Source organism: Giraffa tippelskirchi, chromosome 5 (genome assembly GCF_054371585.1).
Source record: "Giraffa tippelskirchi isolate mGirTip1 chromosome 5, T2T-mGirTip1v1.2.pri, whole genome shotgun sequence".
Classification (NCBI taxonomy): domain Eukaryota; kingdom Metazoa; phylum Chordata; class Mammalia; order Artiodactyla; family Giraffidae; genus Giraffa; species Giraffa tippelskirchi.
In genome coordinates, this window is record NC_137279.1 from 169,189,351 (window position 1) to 169,216,566 (window position 27,216).

General features: G+C 42.0%; 1 protein-coding gene across 1 annotated transcript; it reads left to right on the plus strand.

The window, feature by feature from the left end:
• The first annotated feature begins 1,484 nt into the window (after positions 1 to 1,484).
• LOC145505291 (calreticulin-like) lies at positions 1,485 to 10,378 on the plus strand. The gene is made up of 5 exons (XM_081487018.1): positions 1,485 to 1,518; positions 5,505 to 5,599; positions 6,838 to 7,047; positions 9,200 to 9,313; positions 10,190 to 10,378. The coding sequence occupies exons 1-5, from the start codon at positions 1,485 to 1,487 to the stop codon at positions 10,376 to 10,378; spliced, it is 642 nt and encodes a 213-aa protein (XP_081343144.1).
• Positions 10,379 to 27,216: the final 16,838 nt, after the last annotated feature.

Below are 27,216 nucleotides of genomic sequence, written 5' to 3' on the forward strand. Positions count from 1 at the left end.
TACTGACAGTTTACAAAGTGCTTCTTACATCTCTTACCCATTTGACTTTCAAGAGAACCCTCTGGAGTATGATTAATTATCCTCATTTTGCTGCTGAGGAAGCTGAAGCTCAGAGAGTTAAAGTGACAGAGTCATAACCAGAAAGCTGGGCAGCAGCTTGGAATAATGAAAAGACCACCAGCTTGGAGGTCTGGACACTGGCTTCTGTGTATGTCACTTGTGACTATATGATCTTAAATTAGTAACTTTCCCTTTCTGGGGCTTGGCTTTTTCATCAAGCAATGTAGTTAGACTACAAAGGCTCTAAGACTCCTTATAGCTCCAGTATTGTCTGGAAGGGGACATAAAGTCTCGGGTTAGGGGCTCTGAAATTAAGTAGACTGATTGTATGATTTTGGATAAATAAAATAGCTTCAGTGATTTCATAATAAGGTGGAGATATTAGTAAGGCTCACCTCAGAGTTTTTATGAGGATTACAAGTGGTAACACACATGAATGAAACATACTGCATGGTAAAGAGGAAGTGTTCAGTAGGTGTTAGCAATGATTACTATTTACTGTGAGAGGCCACGCTGGGCCTCTTCTTACCACAGCAGTTGTGCACAGCAGAGCTTGATTCTGGCCACCCACAGGGTCTCTGTAGAAACCTCATGTTTTGTAAAACTTCAGAACAGTATTTAATTATCTCTTGTAAATCAGAGGCAGTATGGTATGAGAAAGAAAGAATCAGTCAAACATGGCTTAAAAATCCCAGTTTAGTTCCTTACTAGCTATGTGGTCCTAGGCAGCTCACTTCACCTCCCCATGACTCAGACTCCTAATTCGTAAAAGTGAAGATAATACCTGTTTTGCAGAATTGCTCTGAGGCTTGAATAAAATAATGTGTGTAAAGCATCCACAACAGTACCTGGCATGCAGCAGGTGTGTAAGAAGGTACCAGAAATTGGTAAGACCAAGTGCTTGGTTTCTGTGGCTGCTCTTAGGGTATTGAAGTCTAAAGATTCTGTGCTGTCTGCTCTCAGGTCTCCAGACCAGCAAAGATGCCAAGTTTTATGCCCTTTCAAGCAGATTTAAGCCATTCAGCAATGAGAATGGGAGAAGGCAATGGCAACCCACTCCAGTACTCTTGCCTGGAAAATCCCATGGACAGAGGAGCCTGGTGGGCTGCAGTCCATGGGGTCGCTAGGAGTCGGACATGACTGAGAGACTTCACTTTCACTTTTCACTTTCATACATTGGAGAAGGAAATGGCAACCCACTCCAGTGTTCTTGCCTGGAGAATCCCAGGGACGGGGGAGCCTGGTGGGCTGCCGTCTACGGGGTCGCACAGAGTCGGACACGACTGAAGCGACGTAGCAGCAGCAGCAGAGGCAGCAATGAGAATGAGATCTTGGTTGTTCAGTTTTCGGTAAAACATGAGCAAGGCATTGATTGTGGGGGTGGGTATGTGAAATTCTTTCCTGACACTCTGAACCAGGAGGATATGCACTCAGAATTGGAGTATTACATCATGTTTGGTAAGCGCTCTGATAGCAGTCACTGTCAGCTACATGAGGTCTTGTTTCGTTTCATTTTACTGTGCCGGGTCTTACTTGCGCCACAATCTTTGTTTCGAGATGCAGGTTCTTTTAGCTGCTGCATGCAAGATCTTTTTTTTTCTTTTTCAGTCGTGGCATTCAGTTCAGTTCAGCTCAGTTCAGTTCAGTCGCTCAGTCGTGTCCGACTCTTTTCAACCCCATAGGCTGCAGCACGCCAGGCTTCCCTATCTATCACCAACTCCTGGAGCTTGCTCAAACTCATGTCAATCCAGTCAGTGATGCCATCCAACTATCTCATCCTCTGTCATCCTCTTCTCCTCCTGTCTTCAATCTTTCTCAGCATCAGGGTCTTTTCCAAGAAGTCAGTTCTCTGCATCAGGTGGCCCAAGTATTGGAGCTTCAGCTTCAACATCAGTCCTTCCAATGAATATTCAGGACTGATTTCCTTTAGGATGGACTGGTTGGATCTCCTTGCAGTCCAAGGGACTCTCAAGAGTCTTCTCCAACACCACAGTTCAAAAGCATCAATTCTTCAGCGCTCAGCTTTCTTTATAGTCCAACTCTCACATCCATACATGACTATTGGAAAAACCATAGCTTTGACTAGATAGACCTTTGTCAGCAAAGTAATGTCTCTGCTTTTTAATACACTGTCTGGGTTGGTCATAGACTTTCTTCCAAGGAGCAAGCGTCTTTTAATTTCATGGCTGCAGTCACCATCTGCAGTGATTATAGAGTCCAAGAAAATTAAGTCCGTCACTGTTTCCATTGTTTCCCCATCTATTTGCCACGAAGTGTTGGGACCAGATGCCATGATTTTAGTTTTTTGAATGTTGAGTTTTAAGCCAACTTTTTCACTCTCTTCTTTCACTTTCATTAAGGGGCTCTTCAGTTCTTCTTCGCTTTCTGCCATAAGGGTGGTATCATCTGTGTATCTGAGGTTATTGATATTTCTCCCAGCAATCTTGATTCCAGCTTGTGCATCATCCATCTTTTTTTTCTTTTTCAGTTGTGGCATGCAGAATCTTTCGTTGCAGCATGCAAGATCTAGTCCCCTGACCAGGCATCAAACGTTGGTCCCCCTGCATTGGGAGCCCAGAGGCTTAGCCACTGGACCATCCGGGAAGTCCTGGTCCTATGAGATCTTAATGAGCCACTACAGTTCTAGAAAAGGCTCAGATGGGCCTGGAACAGGAAATTTCTTTTTAAAAATTTATTATATTGAAGTATATATAATGCAATATATATATAATTGCATTGATTTGCAATGTTGCATTAATTTCTGTTTACAGCAAAATGATTCAGATATATATATATGTATAATATATCCAGTTATACACACATACATTCTTTTTCATATTCTTTAAAGCAGGAAGTTTCTAATGTGATAGCTCCACCTTCCTCTGGGGTAGGACTCTTCAAAGACCTGAGAAAAGCAACTCTAAACCTAAATGTTGATATAAATAGATCAAAGAGGTGGAGAGTCACATGGTATTAATAAGGCTATAGTACAAAGAGACATTCTCCACATCTAAGAACAGGAGAAAGGGACAAGAAACTATGTAGATACCCTCAAATGTACATATGTAATACAATAAGGCTTTGTGGTCTGAAGGAGATTCCTGCCCCCCCAGGCAGAGAAAGACATAGAAGGTCAGGGAAATTGCTTTTATCCAACATCTGTTGTGCATCCAGTGATGCTCTGTAACCTCAATATACTGGGCCTCTTTGGGGCAGTCCAGCTCTTACTTAGCTCCTACCCTTAGACCAGTTTCAATGCTGTTGATATTTAAAAATAAAGAAAGGACAGCAACTAATCCCACTCCCAAATCACTGATGAAGAATGTGGATTTTACTGAATGTTTTTGCACAAATTCAGAGGAAAAGGTTAAACTACACATCATACATCAACATTTCCTTAAAATTCTCTCTAGATATTTTTTTCTATTCCCAAAGAACTCCATATCTCTCTATGGCCCTTCCCCAAATCCTCCTCTTCAGCTGCTTCACCCTTTTTCTCTCTGCATCACTTCTTCCTCAACTCTCCTTTTTTCTTTAGTATATGTGCTACCGAAGCAAGCACTACTCTCCTTCTTTCTTATATTTCAATGTCTTTCTTATTTCTTAATCCTTTTCTTATGTAGACCAATACAGCATTCTGGGGCTCTAAAGTGTGTGTCTTCCTCCTCTACTCTTTTCAGAATCCCCCCTTCTCACAAGGAACTTATATTTGAAGATGTACATGGTGGTTGTAGTAGGGAAATTGGAAATAGGTTTCTTTTAATGTGATTTTTTTCAAATTAATATTATTCATTTGATGCTCAAAAAACCCAACAAGCTTTTTTGGGCTATCATCATCTCCATTTTATAAATGGGAAAATAAAGGCAAGAAATCTGCCCAAGTTAAATAAGTGGAAAGTCAGATTTTGAGCCCAATTTGTCTGGCTGTAAAGCCTGGGCTTTTTCTACTCTACCCTTTTGTATTCTGTTTGGTGGGGACACAGGCATACAGTCATGTTTTAAAAGACAGAATGAAAGACGTACTTTTAAAAAGCTGTTGATGAGGTGCCATGAAATTGCAAAAGATGGCGTGACTCAGTCCAACTGGGGGCTTTTGGGAGAAGGTATTAATTACTCTTTGAAGAATGGGTTAGATTTTAATAAGCAGAAAAGAAAATAGAGGAAATATAATTCAGGCTTAGGAAACTGTGTATACAAAAGCTTGGGGGCATGAAATTCAAATGCAAGTAGAAAAACAATGAGACCAATGCTTTTGAACTGTGGTGTTGGAGAAGACTCTTGAGAATCCCTTGGACTCCAAGGAGATCAGACCAGTCAATCTAAAAGGAAATCAATCCTGAATATTCATTGGAAGGACTGATGCTGAAGCTGAAGCTCCAATACTTTGGCCACCTGATGCGAAGAACTGACTCATTAGAAAAGACTCTGATGCTGGGTGAGATTGAAGGCAGGAGGAGAACAGGACAACAGAGGATGAGATGGTTATATGGCATCACCGACTCGATGGACATGAGTTTGAGCAAGCTCCAGGAGATGGTGAAGGACAGAGAAGCCTGGCGTGCTGCAGTCCATTGTGTTGCAAAGAGTCGAACAAGACTGAGCAACTGAACAGCAACAACAATGTGGCTAGAGCACACTCTGTGTGTGTGTGTGTTGCATGTGTGTGTGTGTGTCTGTTGTGCATGCAGGCACATGCTTAGGATAGTCAGAGAGCAATATCATGAGAAATTAGGTTGAAAAACTAGATTAAAGCCTATTCTTGGACCTTTATCCAAGTTTTCTGGGCTCAGAACTACCAACCAACAGTTTCCTCTAAAGTTTTCACAAAGCAGGAAGAGCCCCAGGCTCTGTTTCTAGTTAAGCTTGGGTTTAAATCTTGGCAATGCTACTTATTTGCTGCTTGACCTTGTGCAGGTTGCTTAACTTTTATGGGCCACAATTTTCCCAACCAAAAGTTGAGATAGTAATACCTACTTGTGAGAATTAAATGACATGCTATGACGTGTCTGGCACAGGAGGGGCTTCCTGTCGGTTTTGGTCAGTAGGAGCCCTGGCAGAAGATCACAGGGAGGGAAGAGAGTTGTATCCCTTGATTGGAAGTCACAGCTTCTCTCCAGGCTGCCCTCTCTACTGAACTCTTTTTTTTTTTTTTTTTCTGGACTCTGATAACCACCTCTTCTCCCTGCTTCAAGCCTAGGGATGGGAATAGCCTGCCTGTTGCTAGCCTGGAATATAGCATTATTCCTTATATTTTCCCAATGTCTTGCTCCCATCATTTAAAATAGTCCCTTTATAAAGTTCTTCTGAAATAATCCTAAATTTGTGTGTGCTATCTAGTTCCTACTGGGACCCTGATGATTATACAGACCATGTCTGTTTTGGCCACAGAACAGGCAAACAGCCTAAAAGTGATGTAAAATCATGCACTGGGATTTAATTTCCAGGCCCTGACATCTGTGGCTTTGGCAACAACAAAGTACAAGTCATCCTTCATTATCAAGGGAAATACCATGAGAACAACAAGACCATCAAGTGCAGGGTGAGTGTGTGGGCTTGTCATTAGCCTTGGGAGAAGGGCAAGCATTTTGAATATGTTATCTGATTTAATCTTTATAACACCCCTTTAAATTAAGTACTATCATCTCCATTTTGCAGATTAGAAAATAGAAAGTGGTATAAATTACAGGAGTTCACACAGAAGAAACTGATCTGAAAGACAGGAAGTCAAATAAAGTTGTATCTTGGAACAAAGCTCAGCAAGTTCCCATTCCCCACTGCTAGAAATTGAAAGAGATGGGGGAAGTGGGGAGTGCTGGACTTAGAAATAGGTGGTGAGTTTACCTTAGGAACATCTCGGCTAGAGAGATGTAGGTTGGCTGGAGGGTAATAGCTGGATTTCATCAGTAACTCAACAGGAAGTCACTGAATGTCAACTCTGTATTAGGCCTTGGACTGGGGATAGAGTGAGTCAGGCGTGACCTCTGGTCTTGCAGAACTCAGAGTCTAGTAAAGGTAGCAGTCAAACAAAGGAGAATGACTATTTAGTGTAATGGGGGTCTATGAGAGCATGGAGGAGACCCCACCCCCACCAGACCTGGTGTCTTAGGAAATGCTTCTTAGAAAAGGTTTCCCCTGTGCTGAACTTTGAGTGATGAGCACGAATCTGCCTTGTAAAGGAAGGTGACAATTTTTGGAAGGATTGAGCTACTAGAAGAGGTAATCATATGAGAACAGTTGAAGAGGCTTGAGAAAGAGTAGCACTGAAGAAGTTTGGCCCAACTAGAGCACAGGGGAGAGGAGAGACCAAGTCCAGAGCAGCCCCTAGAACCTGGGTCATTGGAAAACTTTTTTTCAGAGCAAAGTCCTTCCCTACTAGGACGATACAGGAGCTGTACATACAGGGACACCCCGCGATCCTGCTCAGGGTAGGCCTTTTTCTGGAACATGCAGATACAGCAGATGAGTCAGACATGATCCCTGCTATTGAGAAGCGTAGAGTCTAGTGGGACAGACAGAAAACTGGACAAGAAAAAAGAATGACCAGAGTTATGATGAAGGGAAGGATGGGAACTAAGGGAGACCAGAGGAGTGTGTACTTAGGACAGTGAGACCCAAAGACTCTTTTGGGTTAACCAGAGAAATAGGATGAGAAATATGATAAAGTGTGTTTGTGACTATGTGGGAGGTGGCATTCAGGAACTGAGGGTCTGTTTTAGATGGTGCATTTAATGCTTGAGGTCCAACAGGGGACTGAAATATTCCTCTTTCCCTTTCTAGATCAATAAAGACACTCACCTGTACACTCTCATTATTCGCCCCAGTGCTACTTATAAGGTCAAAATTGACAATAAGCAAGTAGCAGCTGGGGATTTGGAGGACGACTGGGTCTTCTTGTTTCCCAGGAAGATAAAAGACCCCTATGCTTGGAAACCAAGGAAATGGGATGAACGGCTGCAAATAGAAGATCCTGAAGATAAGAGACCTGAAGTCAGAAGTGTTTCCTGGGAAGCAAGAGGGGATTTAGCTATGGGAATGGGCAAAGAAGGCTGGGAAAAATGGAGCACAAACCGGTGACAACAATCCCTCAAGAAGGTATCCAGCTAAATACTGGTATCCAACGAAGCATGGAGGGAAAAGGGAAGCACCTCACATTTATTCAGGATCTATTGATCCTGCTAGCAGCCTCGATGAGGATAAGGAAACTGACACTTAAAAATGAAGTGACTTGCCCAAGCTCACGTACATTAGAACTGACATTTGAACCTGGATATCTTTGACACCAAAGTTACTGAAATGGGAAATGTGTGGAATATACGGACTGATTCATTATTATTCACTGGAAATCTGTACTGGATACAGCTATGAATAGAACAATTCAGGGACTGTGAATCCTCTTGGGTTTCAGAATCTAAGTGAGGGATGCAGGCCAGTACACAGATGCAGGTCACACTGTGTAATTAATGGTGAGAGTCAGGGAAGCCAAATCTTGTGGGAGCCATGAGTAGGTTCCTAATTCAGGTTGAGTTGGGGTATATGTGGTGTTGGGACTCTGGGGTCAGACAGATATGGGTTTGTATGGGAGCACCACCATTTACTAACTACAACATCCCACCTATAAACAGACTTAGCTGCTATGAAATTTCACAAACAGGGTTTTTATAATACCTACATGTGAAAGTTGTTGTAAAGATTAAATGAGCTAATATATATAATTTAGTTCCTGGTACATAATAAGTCCTTAATACATGGCATTTATATGTTAATCGTGTACTGAATTTCAAAGAGCAAATTCATTAGAGCAAGGGAAATTAAGTTGAAGGGAAGATATTCCAGACCCACAGCAGGTATGAAGACACATTACTTAAGCAGAAAGTAACATGGTTATGCGAAGAACTGAAAGCCGCAGTTTAGTATTTTGGGAACATAAAGTTCAAGGTGGAGAGTGAGTGGGAGATGAGTTGGAATGGTCTGTTGGAGCTAGGTCACGGAGGGCCTCACCTGCCGGGCTGCTGCTCCTCAGGGCAGAGCAGATTCAGCTTCATGTGGAGGAGATGATCAGGGTTAAGCAAGGAGCAGCATGGCACCCAGCAACTGAAATTCATTCCTTAAGGAGAGGTCTGTAGAGAAGTGGGCAAGGCCCAGCCATGTGTAAGGAGATTCGATGGGCTCCAAACCCAAGAGGAGGGAGGTATGGTTAGGGAATTAAGGCAGATGATCAAGCAGTGTCTGGACCTTCAGTACCCTGGGAAAATTAGGGGCTGGGTTAGTTCCAGATCCAGCAGGCAGGCTCAAAGCAGCAAGACTAACCACCAACCCTTTCTCCTGGTGTGGACCATGCACCTGATGTAGTCAGGGATGGATCTAGGCCTGGGGCAGAGGGAGAGGCTCAGGCCTCTATGCTCCCTGTTGAGTGGACCTAGAGAAGGTAGAAACTACTTAGGTAGGCTGGACCTATCAAGTCTATAGACCCCAGGATAAGATGCTGACTGTTAATATTTCAGAACCATAAAGCAGCTGAGAGAGCTCAGGAACCAGGGAACTTTATGCTGGTGAATGACTGTGAGCCTAGTGGGCTTGCCATCAAAGCATTTATTCAAGTCTGAGAAATGGTCAGCACCAAGGTGAACTGCCGGGTAGATAGAGCAGAACTTTAGAGGCTCCAGAGCAGAAGAAATATGAAAGTTAGGACAGGCTGTGACTTGGAGTTCTGTCTTAGGAAACAGAAGGGACCTGGGGTACAAAGGAGGACTGATACAGATCTGGGAGCATGCTGGGGTCCAAGCCAGGTCACTAAAACAGGTCTTTAGGAAGAAGGACCCAGGCTAGAAGATTTGTTCTAATAATGGGGCATATGACTGTGGAAGGGAGAGGGCCAGGATAAGGAAAACTCCCAGCTTCTTCGAGCTTAAAGTTGTCAGGGTCAGAAGGATGGAGAATTTGAGGAGAGGGTGGATTGCTTAAAGGCTTTTTTCTCTGCTGTATGTATCGGATTTGTTTGCAGGGTCCTGAGCTGGGCTTTCATAGCAGTGAGGGCAGGAGAGCAGCAGGGGCAAGGCACCAGGTCCACTTGACTGTACTCCGGACCCCAGTTTCATTCTGGCCCACCCATCTGTCTTCATGGAGGTACATTTTGTTTTAGGACTGGGAAGACTTTGAATACATCCCTGTCCTGGATGCCAAGAAGCCAGACAACTGGGATGAGGCAATGGATGGGGAGTGGGAAGGGCCCCTGATACCAAACTTGAAGTATAAGGTGAGCGGCGGTGTGGGGGCGAGGGGTCTCTCCTTCCAATCAGTGTGAGAAATAAGACAGAAGATATGTAAACTTTAATTTACAGAACAGAAACACGAAGATCCTGTGGTCATCTTCCTGCTTCCCCACTGCCCCCTGCCCTGTTTCCCTCCATAAGGTTGTAGCTTCATCTGGGCCCTGTACTCAGGGCTGTGTCTGGCTGGGAGCAGGTGGGCTGGTCAAGGTCGATGCTGGGAGGCAGAGGGTCCAGGGAGCCCTAGGCAAGGAGTTTGTCCCAAGTGGTGGATAACAGCCAAAGGAACATGATCAAAACAGGAAATGGGTCTGGGGTCAGGGACCAGAAGTCTCAGAAGTGGTCCAGAAAGGGGAAGAGTAGGACATGAATAGCCAAACATGCTGGGGTAGGGGGGCTTCTTTTTAAGGGCCAAGTCCTGACCTCATGTCAGAAGTGAGAGGGAACTAAGGAATCAACTATCAAATGGTCCAGAGATAGAACTGACTGAAATAAGTATTGTTTTATTTGGCCCCAGTTTCCTCTGCTGCACAGCAGGAAGAGAATGGCCCCAAGTCCAGAGTCCTTAGATGGTGTTCCCTATGAAGCTACGTTTCTTAACCCCATGATCAAATTTGTGCAGAGAGCTGGGACCAGGCTCATAATGGTTCTCTGCCACCTTGTTCAGATCCCTCGGGGGAGAAAGGGGAACCTAGAAGAGTCTTGTGAGTTAGCTCAAAGAAAAGGAAAGAAGCTCCAGGAAGCCTGCTTTGAATCCTTATGCCTAATCCACAATTGTCTTTATAAACTGATTAGTCTTTCTAATTGCATGAGAAGAATGGAAAAATACTAATGCCATGTTTACTCTTTGGTTCTTTGCTTAGGGGCAATGGAAACCTCAGATCATTGACAATCCCAATTACCAGGGGGAGTGGATTCATCCAGAAACAGACAACCCTGAATATAAGCCTGACCCCACCATTTGCCACTGTTACAACATCAGTGTCCTCGGCCTGGCCCTTTGGCAGGTAAAGTTCTCTGGGCTCAAAGCCATTGAACAACAGTCCCTCTGAAGTTTCCACAAAGTGGAGAGAGCTCCAGTTTGGAAATTACAAGAGCTGAATGAATCTTGTTCATTCTAAATCTCAAACTGTTCATCTTTAAAATGGGGCTAGTTATATTTATCCTGATAATTATAATGGCTAAAATTTACTGAGTCTCTACCCTGTACCAAGCTCTATTTCAAGGACTCTGCAAATGCCATTTAATTCTCACTATGAAATCCCTTGTACCTAAATGTGGAAACTGACATTCAGAAAAGTTAGCTAATTTGCCCAAAGACACATCTGGTAAGTAGAGAAGCTGGGATTTGAATACAGGCCTTTCTGAGGCTAGATTCAGTGTTCTAATAGTTTGCATTGCTAGTCTAGTCCTATATGAATCTTGGGGGGTAGTTCTGGAGATAAAAGGGAATCAGAGATGTGGTAAAATTCTGAAATGCTAAAATCCCCAGAGAGAGGTTGGAGCTGATTGTCCTAGCCATTATGACAAATCCTGACCTCGCCTCCCTCTTCTTTGCCAGTTACCTTTCCTGGCTCTGACTGGAAGGGAAAGAGGGAGGCTCAGAAACTCAGGCCGTCAGATTGCTGTTTTCTTCCAATGAGACCTGTTATGATTCTTCCCCAACTCAGGAGAAAGAGAGTACCTCAAGTACATGCCCCAGAAGGAAAACTTTAGCCTAGAAGACCTCTTGGAAACTACAATCTATGTAGTATTGGAATTCCCTTGGAGAGGAAAGGAAAGTAAACATTACTATCGGCTTATTATTACCCTATGTTATATTTGAGAGAATTGAGAATCAGAAATGTCATGTGATATGCCCAAGAGCACACAGGTAGTGCATGGGAGAGATAGGATTCAAAGACCTGTCAGCCTAAGTCCTTTACTGACTACATCCACTGTACAATGGAGCCTCTAGAAAGTGAAGCCACTGGTTCTTGGGTGTATTCTGGAATGTTCCATCGCCAGGGAACTCTCTGTTTCTGACCAGTGATTTCTACAGTTCAGGGCTGCTAAAGGTCTCTTGAACTATTTGAAGTTTTCTTGGATTATTTATTTCAAATTTATTGGTTTCCTCATTCAGTGACGTCAGCATACAAGTGCAAGGAGATGAGGTAGGTAAATTACCAGGTACAGAGTAGGAGTTCAAGAGAGAAGGAAGGAAGAAAGAACAGAGGGACATATGTTCTTCTTTCTTTGCTTTCTTATCTGAAGAATATGGATACAGTCTCTACAAGTTCCCATTATCTCTTTTTTTCAGTTGTCCCTGTTTAATAATAGGAAATTTCTACATCTTGTAAAAATATGTGGTCATGTTAACATGCCTAATCTGATTGTTTCCTTAAAATGCATTGGGTTGTTTTTCCATAGAAAACATTAAGGCACCACTAAACAGTATCTTTGTTCATCTACAAAATTTTAAAATTATTTGGCACTAATTGCTCTGAGTTCTATCTTCCTCCCCCAGTAGGCAAAACTTCCTATTTGAGAATTTAAACCATGCTGAAGGAGTGTTTCTCAAACTGTCATATACATATGAATCACTCAGATCTTAATAAAATGCAGATTCTGATCCAGCAGGTCTGGGATGAATCTTGAGAGACAACATTTCTGAAACTCCAGCAAGATCCCTTTATCTAATTTTCCTCTTGTAACACAGTTCTGCACGATGCTGACATCACCCTTGCAGGCATCGTTTCCTGTTAAGTTCCAGTTGGGTCTGGCACTCCCAAGTCCTACTCCACCCTACTCACTCAGCCAACCCAGCTGCTGCTGCTGCTAAGTCGCTTCAGTTGTGTCCGACTCTGTGCGACCCCATAGACGGCAGCCTACCAGGCTCCCCCATCCCTGGGATTCTTGAGGCAAGAACACTGGAGTGGGTTGACATTTCCTTCTCCAATGCAGGAAAGTGAAAAGTGAAAGTGAAGTTGCTCAGTCTTAGCGACCCCATGGACTGCAGCCTACCAGGCTCCTCTATCCATGGGATTTTCCAGGCAAGAGTACTGGAGTGGGGTGCCATTGCCTTCTCCGCAGCCAACCCAGCACATCCAGCTTACCACAGGGTCCCTGCATCTCATTGGAAAGCTTAGCGATTCTCAGTGTGGAAATGGACAGGGATTCGCTCACTGGCTCTACTCCAGCCTGGGTTTCCAAATGCTCTGTGAACCCATCACCCTCTGCATCAGGTCCTAGCCTAGTAAGTTTCTTAACCTTTCTGCTTAGTTCCCGACCCAGCCTGCTCTCTTCCATACAAAATTCCTTTTCTTTCCTTCTTTTTTTTTCCTTTTAGGCAGAAGATACTGCTGTCTTTCATTGGGATAGAGGCTGGGAGGAGATGGCAGTGAACAAAGAAAACACTTTCTCTTAGCTTTGGGACTCCTTATGATCTTTGAAGGAGTATAGCCTAGCAGTCATAATGCAGAGCACGTTGACATTCCTTAGGTCATATGGTCTGTGTCACAGCCCTATGGGGCTGGAAGGTAGGGTTTATCATCTTCATTTTACTGACCAAGAAGTGGAGGGCTTAGAGAGGTGACGTGACTTGTCAAGATCTCATAGCTAGTAAGTGGCTAAATCTATACTCTTTCCATTTTATGATTCAGGCGGGACATCAAAGAAACTAGGTAACTTTCAGTGAATTAATTTTTTAGGCTTTATAGTCTCACAAAAGTCTGTCTCACAAGTTCTTTGCTGAGAAGTGTGTGAAGCAGACAGGGAAGTTATATTTTCTTCCATTGTCCAGATAAAAACATGGAGACACAGAGAGGATAGAGTAGACTGAGGTCCCTCCAGTAGCGAGGTTTAGGAAGCAGGACGGGCCCTCATGTCCTGATTCTCAGCTGGAGGCAGAGCCATGAGTTTAGTGTAAGGGGGATGGAGGTAAAGGATCACTGAAGAGAACAGGGGAGATTGGAAACATTTCTTATGGGAGTAGGAAAAATGGAAGAGTCAAAAAATGAGCAGTTCTCTAACCAAGGCTGCTGACAACTCAAAAAAGAAAAACAAAACAAAACATTCGCTCAAAAAAGAAAAAAAAATCCCAAGGAAAAAAGCATAAAGTTGCATAAAAAATTATTAAAACAGATTTTTCAAATGGCTTAGAGGAAATTAACAATCTCTATCCAAAGTGGCTATTTTGTCATTTATTTTTCTGCTGACGGCAGGGTTGGTGGGATGATGTAAGCCAAATAAACTTCCTTCTTATTTAAAAGAGCAAAACAAAACTTTTTGCAAACCTGAGAGGGAGGCTATGGTGATAACATATGCTGCAAACTTTTTCTTGGTCACACAACTGCTCTCACACAATTAATTTGCTGATTTATTTAACATAGTGCTGAAGTTTAAAAATCCACAGTGACCCTCCTGTGTTTCTTTTGAAACATATGCAGATACTGAAAAATATGATAATAACTTACCATTTATCAAGTGACTATTATAAACATTGTGTTTTACATGTATTATTTCTAATGCTCATGACAATACTGCAAGGGAGTTATTTTTAATACTTCACTTGTGAGGGAATAAATAGATGGGGAAATGATGGAAACAGTGACAGATTTAATTTTCTTGGGCTCTAAAATCACTGCAGATGGTGACTGCAGCCATGAAATTAAAAGATGCTTGCTCCTTGGAAGAAAAGCTATGACAAACCTAGACAGCATATTAAAAAGCAGAGACATACTTTGTTGACAAAGGTTTGTCTAGTCAAAGGTATGGTTTTTCCAGTAGTCATATACTAATATGAGAGTTGGACCATAAAGAAAGTTGAGCACTGAAGAACTGATGCTTTTGAACTGTGGTGTTGGAGAAGACTCTTGAGAATCCCTTGGACTGCAAGGAGATCCAACCAGTCCATCCTAAAGGAAATCAGTCCTGAATATTCATTGGAAGGACTGATGCTGAAGCTGAAGCTCCAATACTTTGGTCACCTGATGTGAAGAACTGACTCCTTGGAAAAGACCCTGATACTGTGCAAGATTGAAGGCAGGAGGAGAAGGGGATGACAGAGAATGAGATGGTTGGAAGGCATCACTGACTCAATGGACATGAGTTTGAGCAAGCTCCGGGAGTCCGTGATGGACAGGGACTGCAGCCTGCTGTGCTGCAGTCCACGGGGTTACAAAGAGTTAGACACGACTGGGCGACTGAACTGAACTCTGAGGAAATAGGCTCAGAGGAAGTGAGTAACATCCCCAAAGTCACACAGATAGTATGTGGTTGAGCTGGTCTGATTCCATGACCTCTGCTCTTTCTATTCTATTTCTTTATCATTGATAAATGCTGAAAGTACTCTTTTCAGCTACTCCTTATGACATGTGGGATCTTAGTTCCCTGACTAGGGAACTAATAGATATAGTATACATATATATACTGGAGTATATATAGTATACATATATATACTGGCTCCATACATATACTATAGATATACATATATCCCCCCTTTTCAGATTTCCTTCTAATTTAGGTCACCACAGTTCCTTAAGTAGAGTTTTCTATACTACTGCAGTGTATTCTTATTAGTTGTGTGTTTCATACATAGTATCAATAGTGTTTATGTGTCACAAAGCATATGTTTTTATTCCCACTTTTCAGATGTAGGAATTGAGATTCAGAGAGTATATATAAACTGTGCAAGGTCACACACAACCTTTAACTTGTTGATTCAGAATGCACACAACTTCTGTGTCACATTCCCTGCTCACAGTACGGTGACCTTGAAGGGAGCCACTGAAGCCATTTCTGATGGATGATTTGGAGAACGAAGCAAGGTGTTAGTGCTGTCTACCAGCTTCCCTGCTCATCTAGAACTATTTTATGGGTGGAATGATACTTGGGACAATGGCTTCTTAATGGAGCCGCCCTTCCTCCGGACCTCCTGGTTCTGCAGAAAGGCCATTGAAGCAGGTTTGTGGCCAATGCCTGATTACCCTAAAGGCAGAACTAGGCCCATGCTTAGAGCAGTAGCAAGGCACAGGCGTCAAAAAGAGATTTTTGAGAGAACTTTAGTATTTAAATTTTTCAAAGAGGTAGTGATACAGTCATCATAGAAAAAATAAAAGACATTTTTACACTTTTTAGCCTGGTTTTGTTTTTATTTTGAGGTTATCATCTAACATTATTCTATTGAGGTAATATTACATATTGGTTAAGAACATGAGTTTTAGCGCTAGATTGCTTAGGTTCAAATCCAGGCTCTATTACTTGCTAGCTGTAGGATCTTGGGCGAGTTATTTAACCTCTTCAGTCTCCTCATCTATAAATTGTGAATAAGATAGCAATTATCTTATAAGTCCCTGGCATATAGTAAAGTGAAGTCGCTCAGTTGTGTCTGACTCTTTGCGACCCCATCTGTCCATGGAATTTTTCAGGCAAGAATACTGGAGTGGGTTGCCATTTCCTTCTCCAGGGGATCTTGCCGACCCAGGGATCGAACCCAGGTCTCCCGCATTGCAGGCAGACACGTTACTGTCTGAGCCACCAGGGAAGCCTTTAAATGTTGCTTACTCAACAAAGCCTCCCTTGACCAAAGACCAAAATCCCCATGGTGACAGGCATATAGTAATTGCTAAATAAATGGTACTTATTATTATTAACCTGTATATTCACTCGGCAAATATTTGTTGAGTGCCTGTTCAAAGTACTATTGTAGTTGTTGGGGATATGCCAGTGAAATAAAACAGAAAAGTTTCCACCCTTATGGGGCTTACATTCATGGGAGACCAACAAGAAACATACAAAGAAGTAAATATATATGATGAGATGGTGAAATAAACTACAGAAGACAAGAAAGCAATAGAGAGGCCTGTCATCACGGGGATTTTGCTCTTTGGTCAGGAGAGGCTTTGTTGAGTAAGCAACATTTAAGTAACTTGGAGGAATAAGGAGCAAACCACACAGATATTTGGGAAGAAAAGCCTTCTGGTAGAGAGAACAGCAAATGCAAAATCCCTAAAATAGAAGCATAACCTGCTTGTCCAAGAAAGAGTAAGAAGGACAGTGTAACTAGAGCTGAGTGAGAGAGAGAGAGTAGTTGCCACCATTTCTCTGAATAAAATGGGGAGCCATTTTTAGCAAAGGAGTGATATGAACTGGCTCATAGATGAATATGTTACTCTGGCTGCTGTGTTGCAAAAGACTGTAGGAATAAAGGCAGAAGTGAGTGGTGGTGGTGAAGGCAGAGAAATATTCAGATTCTAGATTCGTTTTGCAGGCAAAATTCACAGGAATGATGGATTAGATACAAAATATGAGTGGCAGTAAAGAGGGATGGCTCCAAAGTTTTTGGCTCCAGTGATTAGAAGGGTGGAGTTATTGAGATAGGGAAGAATAGGAAGGAGCATATTTGGTGTAGGAGTGGGGACAGAAACAAATAACATATTATTAAATGTTAAGTCAGTTATGATGATTAGGAATCCAAATGTCAATGAGGCAACTGGATACAACCTGAATAAGAGAGATAATTGTACATTTGGGAGTCATCATCCTACAGGTAATACTTGAATCCCCATGACTCTGGATGAAATCCCCTATGGAGAGGGTATATATATATAAGGAAGAGTCAAGGATGAGCTTTGGAAAGAAAGTGAAGTCACTCAGTCATGCCTGACTCTTTGTGACCCCATGGACTGTAGCCCACCAGGCTCCTCAATCCATGGGATTTTCCAGGCAAGAATACTGGAGTGGGTTGCCATTTCCTTCTCCAGAGGATCTTCTCTACCCAGGGATCGAACCCAGGTCTCCCGTATTGCAGGCAGACTCTTTACCGTCTGAGCCACCAGGGAATCCCGATGAGTTTTAGAGCACCCCGGTATTTAGAGATCAGGGAGAAAAAGTGGAACCAGCGAAGAAGACAGAAAGAGTACCCAATGGGTAGGAAGAGAACCAGAAGAGTATCCTGTAGACCAAGTGAAGAAAGCATTTTGAGGGGAAAAGGAGTGATCAATTGTATTGGATGGTCAATAAAGATGAGGACTTAGAATGGACCACTGAATTTAGTAACATGGAGTTCATTGGTGACTCTGACAAGAGCAGTTTCAGTGAAGTGGTACAGGGGAAAAATGGGTTTGAAAAAGAATGAAAGAAGAACAACCAGAGATATAAGTATAAACTAGTGTTTTGAGGAGTTTTGTGGCAAAAAAGGATAGAGAGAACAGGGTGGCAGGTCAAGATTTTTTGACCAACCTGCCTGCTTTTATGTTAATGGGAATGATACAATAAAGAGAAAAACAATACTGGAGAAAAAAGAGGAGAATTGCTAGAGCACTGTTCTTGAGACTATGAGAGTGGGTGAGATCTAGTGCTCAAGGTGCTCTGGCTTCCCATAGGAGTACAGATATTTCATCCATAATGACAAGAAAAAAGGAATGACCATATAAAAAATATAGGCAGGTGGGTAGACGTGGTGGTGACAGTACACGTAGTTGGATTCTCTGGGAAGCAGACAGACACCAAGATGGTGTTAAAAATGTAGGTGATTTATTGCAGGTAATGCCTGGGAAGGATGAAGGGTAGCAGGTGTAGGAACAGGCACTTCTGAAGGGAGAAAGGGAAAGGAGGGTTGGGTAGGAATTATAGCCAAATGCAGTGCAGCTCTGAGAAAACCTTGCTAGCCCAACATGGTTCCAGGGGAAAAGAAAGAGAGTGACTCAAACACAGAACTATGGTAGGCTCACCAGTTAGCACTAAGGTCTCACTTGAGTTCAGTTTTAATGAATTTAAAATGAGGACAATCAGTTTGTTTTCATTATCTTCTCTAGTCATTCTCTCTGCTTAGGTGCAGGCATGGCAAACTGGAATTAATCAGATTTGAGGACCTGTCCAACTAAGGGAGGAAAAGGCAAGGGAGTTGAGGATGTTTGCAAGAGAGTAACCACATAAAAATACAGAAAGGAGGATAGTGAAGGTGTGAGTTGGATGAGGTCCAATGAAAAGGAAATGGTTCAATGGATTGTTATAGGTCCAGGCGGGCTTGAGGAGTTGGTAAAGTTTGGTTACCTTTGGCAAGATCTGCTTTGGTAGAGAATGGAGGGTAGAAACAGATCAGTGAGTAGAGCAGTAAGAGGGAAGTAAAGAAATAGAGACGTTAACTGTGACCAGTGCTTTCCAGGCACAAGAAAACAAAGGCTTGACTGAAAGAGTATGCCCCCGCAACACAATTTGAGGCAAACACAAGATGTCAAGCATTTGCTCCCAGTAGGATTGTCGAGGGCCCCAGCCCATGGGGCTTGCAGGTTCTCAGTCTAGCTTTGTCTCCCAGGACTGGGTAAAAGACTACTTGGCCCAGAGTCTCTACGTTGAGGATTAAAGACCTAGAGGAGTTCCAACTCTGTCCTCTCTTTAAGGGCCCTCTGAGCAGTAAAATTTATGAAAATGGCTCTAAGGATCAAATTCTAGAACCTGGATGACCCATTAGAGAACACAGAAATCCCACTTCTGACTGCAAGTTTGTACTGGCTATAGTTCAAAAGCAAATTCAAAGAGCTCCATAAAATCTATTTTACATTAATATAGCAGAAAGAGGGTCAAACTCAGAACCAGAAAACCTGACTTCTAATTCTAGTTTTACAACTCACTAACTGTATAGCTTGGGCAAGTCATTTAATCAATCTGAACCTCATATTCCTAGAAAGTGGAACCTTGTACATTGCTGTAAGGAATAGAAATAGCATGTGTATATTGTCTCACACAATACTTAGAAGTGCTGTAGGCATTCAGTAAATGTTTGTTGAATCTGAACCAATTTTATTTATGAACAAATTATACACACACACACTTCTTTCCACTCCACACATACTAAAAATTTGTATGTAAATAAACACCATACCACAAATCTTTAAGTGTGTGGGGAGATGCCAGATGTTTCTAAAGTGATTTAACTTTGTTTATAGCATCTGTAAATTACTATTTTGAAATTCCATACTCTAAACCAGATGTAGAGAAGCAATGGAGAGAACTGTATGAAGAAATAGAAAAAAGAAAACAGGAAGAAGAGGCCAAGAAGAAAGAGGAAAGGGAAGGTGACATCTGGGGAATTGAAGAAGAGGGAAGTGAAGAAGATTCTGCTGAGGAACCAGGAAATGACAGGCAGCTGAAGGAAGATGATGATGAAAGAGCACTTCTGGGTGAAAATGTAGAAGTCTGTGTTGACCAGAAGGATGAACTATAACTGGGTAAAAGGTGGTCCCCACTCAGAGGCAAATGATATTGCTTAGAAGGAAGAATGTTCAGGAGTCTTGGCAAAATCTAGGGAGCAAAATTACTTGCTCTGTTTGAATGAACATTGAATTTGTATTTCTATCCCATCATCTTTGCTCTGTATGTCTTTGGGAAAGCCCCACCACCTTTGGGGGCTTCTATTTTCTTGTCAATGGAAAGGGAGTGATAATTCCTGTTTCATGAGGTTGTTTTAAGGATTAAATTAGCAATGTGTATAAAGTGCCTGATATAAATATTGAGTCAACCAGTAGTAGCTATTACTACTGTCATTTTCAGGGTATTTATAAAATTAATTGACAGTGAAAGACCTTCTATATAAACTCAAGCCTCACTCTCGATTTATTCCAGTATATCCAATGATTTTATTTTATTTTAATATCTGTATTATTTAGTATTTACTGAGCAGTTCTGATAGTCGTATTTGTGGGCAATGCTATTCGATATTTTCTTTTTGCAGGTGTATCAAGCACTTAAAAGCAAAATCGGACTTCCTCTTATACAATGACACTTTGTGAAACTCCTTTTGCTTCTCTGCTGTTTTGGGCCCTAATTTTTTAATTAATTATTACTTGTTTGCAGGTTTGTTGGTTTTACGTTTACCTTTTCTGTACCACTGGCACACAACATCATTATATGGATTCACATAGCTCTTTACAGATCACAAAGTACTTTCCTATCAATTTGAGGAGTTCCTGTAATGTGCTCATTTAACCCTCAGAGAAGCCATTATAGAGCATACCATTATTATCTCCCTTTTGCAGATGCAGGAAGTGCTAAGAACAGGGAAGTTACTTGCTCAGGTCAGCCTGTGAGGCACAGGGCCAGTATCTGAATTCAAGTTTGTCTGGTTCCAAAGATTACTCTTCCATTGGATTAGACTGTTGAATGAGTGAGTATTACTATTGAATACAGATAGTAGGCAAGTCCCACATGGAAAAAAAAAATACACTTTTAATGAAAATAATCATAAAGTAATTTTCCTCTTTTAAAAATTTTCTCAAAAAATATACCAACAGGCAGTTGAGTGACGTGTGACAGCCTCTTCATATTAAGAAGCTAACTAATGTGGTTGCCAGGTGCTCAAGGTCACCATGGTTGATTCCTGGCCCTACTTACTTACCAACTGTAGTAACTTGGACAAGTAATCTAACTTTTCTGGACCTCATTTTTCACATTTGAAAACTCAGCTGTGAGAATTAAATGCTGACTCCTTCCTTCATTTAATTAGGACTACACCGATGACCAATCCTAGTCTAGCTGGAACATCAAGCCCAGACACAATTATCACATGATAGCACAGGGCTACAAATTTGGGTCTGGAACACAGTAATGGTAGTCACTCAGTCACGTCCAGCTCTTTGCGACCCCATGGACTGTAGCCCGCCAGGCTCCTCTCTCCATGGGATTTCCCAGGCAAGAATACTAGAGTGGGTAGCCATTCCCTTCTCCAGATCTTCCTGACCCAGGGATTGAACCTGGTTCGCCTGCACTGCAGGCAAATTCTTTACTATCTGAGCCACCAAGGAAGCCTGGAGAAAGATACGCGTGAATCAAATTTCAGTGTCAAAAAGCACAGCACCTGGATGATAGGAATGGGGTGGTGAAGTCGGGGAGGAGCAGCAAGAACTCCTTCTTCCTTCTTTCCTGTAGGTTGGAGTCTGCTGTAGCTTCTCAGCCTTAGAATCTTTGGAGTATTCTGGTTTGGGAAACTTGCCTTTGCAGGGGAGGCAAAACTTTACCTCTTCCCTCTTAGGGTCTTCAGCTGAGCCTGAGAATGTAATATAAGACAGATAAAGTCTGAGGTCTTCAGTAGGAGGTGTTCCACATACAGAAGTATTTGTGGGGAGGAAGATGATCTCCACATCTTACTCCTCTGCTATGTTGCTTATGGGATCACGCCCCAGATCCTGCTGAGTTATTTGTAGTGTATAAAGAAAAGTGCTGAGCTATCTTCAGTTCAGTTCATCGCTCAGTCGTGTCCAACTCTTTGTGACCCCAGGACTGCAGCACACCAGGTTTCCCTGCCCATCACCAACTCCTAGAGCTTTCTCAAACTGCTGTCCATCGAGTCGGTGATGCTATCCAACCATCTCAACTTCTCTCGTCCCCTTCTCCTCCTGCCTTCAATCTTGCCCAGCATCCGGGTCTTTTCTAATGAGTCAGTTCTTTGCATCAGGTGGCCAAAGTATTGGCGTTTCAGCTTCAGTATCAGTCCTTCCAATGAATATTCAGGACTGATTTCCTTTAGGATTGACTGGTTTGATTTCCTTGCAGTCCAAGGGAACTCTCAAGAGTCTTCTCCAACACCACAGTTCAAAAGCATCAATTTACAGCTATCTTTCTAAAATCCAAATAAGTATGAATTCTTGAAACACATGTGGCCCCAAAGGAAATCAGAAGCTTTTGGAAATTAGAGTTTGTACTAAAGTGAGTCTTCTGTTTCATGGACTGAAATTACATGTGATATTGTAGGCATGGAGTGGGGATGGTGGGGTGGGGAAGGTAAAGATAAAAGGACAGATGAACAAGAGAAAAACATACAAATTTATTCAATGTAAGTTTTATGTGACAAGGGAGCCCTCATAAGGAAATGAAGACCCAAAGAAGTGGCAAAACCTAAATGGTTTAATACAGGTTAAACAAAGCGAGGCACTTTGTGGAGAAGTAACTAAAATGTACAGGGAGGCTGAAAGGAGATAAGAATTATTTTAACAATGTCAGTTTGGATAGAATTCTCCTGGTCTCAGTTTGATAAGACTGTTTCTTTTCTCCTGGTATGTGAAGGGCAGCTCCTATGTGGAAGTTTTATCTCATGTGTTCAGGAGGAAAGGGGAGATCAAAGTGTCCCTTTTGTATCTTCTGTTTTTCAAGTCCCTTTAGCTCAAAATAACCCTTATGCCAAAGTGGCATATTTTGGGGTAGCATATCTTGGCACTTATCATCTTTATACCTGTTTCTGTAACATAAGAGTCTTCTCATGATGAAAAAGAGCAAGGCTTCTAGTGCTGAGTCTGAACACTGTCTCGGGGCTGCGGGGCTGGTGTACGGGAATCAATGTTTTAGGGTTGCCAGTTTAATTGGAGCACTGTTTACTACCAATGTCTGCTCTGATTGGCCAGTTCAGTTGTTATATATTTTCACATATCACCAGATCAAGATAATGATCTTCATGCATAATTTTTGGGGAATAGTAAACAATAAAGATCCATTTGAGGGAATTCCATGGTAGTACAATGGTTAGGACTTTGGGTTTGCACTACCAAAGGCACAGGTTCAATCACCAGTGGGGGAACTAAGATCCCACAAGTCATGTGGCATGGCCCCCCCAAAAATAGATCCATTTGCATATATTTTTTAAAGTTGCTGCTTTTACCTTTGTTAATTTTTTTACCTTTATTTGGATCGATTATATAAGTATTGTTCCATAAATTAATGTAATTTTAATAAAAAATGTATGTATAGTTCCATCCATTCCGCACATAGGCTGAAAAGTTTTTTGTGTTTCCTTCTAGAATTTTATCTTGTTAACACCACCATTCTGCCACTGAACCATCCTCCTCCAGGTTGAGCTTTTCTTTCAAACTTTCAAAATTAATAGATGCTTAATGTAAAAATGCTGGGCTGGATGAAGCACAAGCTGGAATCAAGATTGCCGGGAGAAATATCAATAACCTCAGATATGCAGATGACACCACCCTTATGGCAGAAAGTGAAGAACTAAAGAGCCTCTTGATGAAAGTAAAAGAAGAAAGTGAAAAAGTTGGCTTAAAACTCAACATTCAGAAAACTAAGATCATGGCATCTGGTCCCATCACTTCATGGCAAATAGATGGGGAAACAATGGAAACAGTGACAGACTTTATTTTGGGGGGCTCCAAAATCACTGCTGATGGTGACTGCAGCCACAAAATTAAAAGATGCTTACTCCTTGGAAGGAAAGTTATGACCAACCTAGACAGCATATTAAAAAGCAGAGACATTACTTTGCCAACAAAGGTCCGTCTAGTCAAGGCTATGGTTTTTCCAGTGGTCATGTATGGATGTGACAGTTGGACGGTGAAGAAAGCTGAGCGCCGAAGAATTGATGCTTTTGAACTGTGGTGTTGGAGAAGGCTCTTGAGAGTCCCTTGGACTGCAAGGAGATCCAACCAGTCCATCCTAAAGGAGATCAGTTCTGGGTGTTCATTGGAAGGACTGATGTTGAAGCTGAAACTCCAATATTTTGGCCACCTGATGCGAAGAGCTGACTCATTTGAAAAGATCCTGATGTTGGGAAAGATTGAAGGCAGGAGGAGAAGGGGACGACAGAGGATGAGATGGTTGGATGGCATCACTGACTCAATGGACATGAGTTTGGGTAAACTCTTGGAGTTGGTGATGGACAGGGAAGCCTGGCGTGCTGCGGTTCATGGGGTTGCAAAGAGTTGGACATGACTGAGCGACTGAACTGAACTGAACTAATGTAAAAAAAAAACAGTATCTGCAAACACATTAAGAAAAAAACTTTTATTTGCCAATCCAGAGACATCTGTGCCATAATTCATTTTCTTTTCTTCCAGTTTTGTGTTCGTTCATTGGTTGATTGGTATGACTTTGGGTTGAAAGTGTTTAGCTATTCATACTCCTCAGAACATGGCACTTTATCTTCTTTGGGCAGTGATTATCACTTTCAAATTTTATCTGGTACTTGTTTTTTTCCCTTTTATTCCCTTTTCCTTCTCCACACTAGCAACTAAGTTCTATTTGATGTAAAACCTTTCGTTTGCATATGTTCTTACAAAATAATGGATTTTTGTTTAGCCTAGATGTATTTTCAATTTATGTAAATGGGGTAGTGTTTAAATCTCATTTTGTTTCCTCATATTTTTCACTATGCATTGTGTTTAAAAATGCATTCATGGACTTCTCTGGTATACCAGTGGTTAAGAATCTGCTTGACTATGCAGGGAACATGGGTTCTATCCCTGGTCTGGGAAGATCCCACATGCTGCAGAGCATCTAAGCCTATGCATCACAACTACTAAGCCCACCTGCTGCAACTACTGAAGCTTGTGTACCCTAAAGCCCACTCTCCAGAACAAGAGAAGCCACTGCAAGGAGAAGCCTGAGAAGTGCAGTAAAGAGTAGCCCCCCAATCGCTACAACTAGAGAAAAACTGTGTGCAGCAATGAAGATCTATGACAGCCAAAAAAGTATTACAAAACTAAAACATGAAAACTTAAAAAAATAAAATGCATTAAAGTTAGAAATAGACAGTCTGAAAAGACCATTCACTAACAGTGAAATTGAATTTGTAATTAAAAAAAAAAAGAAAAACAACCTCCCAGCAAAAAAAATTCCAGGGCTGGAGGACTTCCACGGTGGTCTGGTGGTTAAGAATCCACCTTTCAATGCAGGGAACGGGGGTTCAATCTCTGGTCAGGTAACTAGGATCTCACATGCTGTGGAGCAACTAAGCCTTAAGCCACCAATACCGAGCCTCACACACTAGAACCCATGCTCTGCGGCTAGAAAAAGTCTGTGCACTGAAATGAAGACCTAGGGGAGCCAGAAAAGGAAAAGAAAAAGAAGTTCTGGACCAGACAACTTTATATGGAGTTCTACTAGACACATAAAGAGGAGTTAATACCTATCCTTCTCAAACTATTCCAAAAAACTTAAGAGGTTGGAATACTCCCAAATTTATTCTAAAAGGCCACTATTACCCTGATACCAAAACTAGACACAGACACTACAAAAAGAGAAAGTTACAGGCCAACATCTCTGATGAATATAGATGCAAAGATTCTTGACAAAATATTAAAGAACCAAATCCAATGATATATAAAAAGGATCATACACCATGATTAAGTGGGATTATTCCCAGGATGCAAAGATAGTTCAATGTCAATCAATGTGATATACTTCATTAACAAAAGGAAAGGTAAAAATCATATGATCATCTCAATAAACACAGAGAAAACATTTGACAAAATTCAATATCTATTCATGATAAAAACTACCATCAAATTGGTATTTGTTTTTGTTGTTCAGTTGCTAAATCATGTCTGACTGTTTGCAACCCCTTGGACCACAGCACTCCAGGCTTCCCTGTCCTTCACTATCTCCTGGAATTTGCTCAAACTCATGTCCATTGAGTCAGTGATGGATAGCATTACCATCACCGGTGATGGTTAGATATATGCTAGATGGTTAGATATAACCATCTCATCCTCTGCTGCCCCCTTCCCGTCCCGCCTTCAATCTTTCCCAGCCTCAGGGTCTTTTCCTATGAGTTGGCTCTTTGTATCAGGTGGCCATAGGATTGGAGCTTCAGCTTCCAATGAATATTCAGTGTTGATTTCCTTTAGGATTGACTGGTTTGATCTCCTTGCTGTCCAAGGGACTCTCAAGAGTTTTCTCCAGCAACACAATATGAAAGCATCAGTTCATCAACACTCAGCCTTCTTTATGGCCCAACTCTCATATCCGTACGTGACCAGTGGAAAAACCATCAGTCAGTTCAGTTCAGTCACTCAGTCGTATCCAACTCTTTGCAACCCTATGGACTGCAGCACGCCAGGCTTCCCTGTCCATCACCAACTCCTGGAGCTTACTCAAACTCATGTCAATCCAGTCAGTGATGCCATCCAACCATCTCATCCTCTGTCATCCCCTTCTCCTCCTGCCCCCAATCCTTCCCAGCATCAGGGTCTTTTCCAATGAGTCAACTCTTCCCATGAGGTGGCCAAAATATTGGAGCTTCAGCTTCAGTATCAGTCCTTCCAATGAACACTCAGGACTGATTTCCTTTGGGATGGACTGGTTGGATCTCCTTGCAGTCCAAGGGACTCCCAAGAGTCTTCTCCAATACCACACTTCAAAAGCATCAATTCTGCGGCGCTCAGCTTTCTTTATAGCTCAACTCTCACATCCATACATGACTATTGGAAAAACCAAAAAAAAGCTTTGACTAGATGGACCTTTGTTGGCAAAATACTGTCTCTGCTTTTTAATATGCTGTCTAGATTGGTCATAGCTTTTCTTCCAAGGAGCAAGTGTCTTTTAACTTCATGGCTGCAGTCACTATCTGCAGTGATTTGGGAGCCAGAAAAAATAAAATCTGTCACTGTTTCCATTGTTTCCCCATCTATTTGCCATGAAGGGATGGGACCAGATGCCATGATCTTAGTTTTCTGAGTGTTGAGTTTTAAGCCAACTTTTTCACTCTCCTCTTTCACTTTCATCAAGAGGCTCTTTAGTTCTTCTTCACTTTCTGCCATAAGGGTGGTGTCATCTGCATATCTGAGGTTATTGATATTTCTCCTGGCAATTTTGATTCCAGCTTGTCCTTCATCCAGCCCAGCATTTTGCATGATGTACTCTGCATAGAAGTTAAATAAGCAGGGTGACAATATACAGATTTGATGTACTCCTTTCCCAATTTGGAACCTGTCTGTTGTTCCATGTCCAGTTCTAACTGTTGCTTCTTGACCTGCATACAGATTTCTCAGGAGGCAGGTCAGGTGGTCTGGTAGTCCCATCTCTTTAAGAATTTTCCACTGTTTGTTGTGATCCACATAGTCAAAGGCTTTGGCGTAGTCAATAAAGCTGAAGTAGATGTTTTTCTGGAACTCTCTTGCTTTTTCCATGATCC

Coding starts and splice junctions, on each gene's coding strand:
- LOC145505291 (XM_081487018.1), top strand. CDS start 1,485: ATGCACTCAGAATTGGAGTATTACATCATGTTTG. Junction 5,600..6,837: donor ACAAGACCATCAAGTGCAGG/GTGAGTGTGTGG, acceptor TTCCCTTTCTAG/ATCAATAAAGACACTCACCT. Junction 7,048..9,199: donor CTGAAGATAAGAGACCTGAA/GTCAGAAGTGTT, acceptor ATTTTGTTTTAG/GACTGGGAAGACTTTGAATA.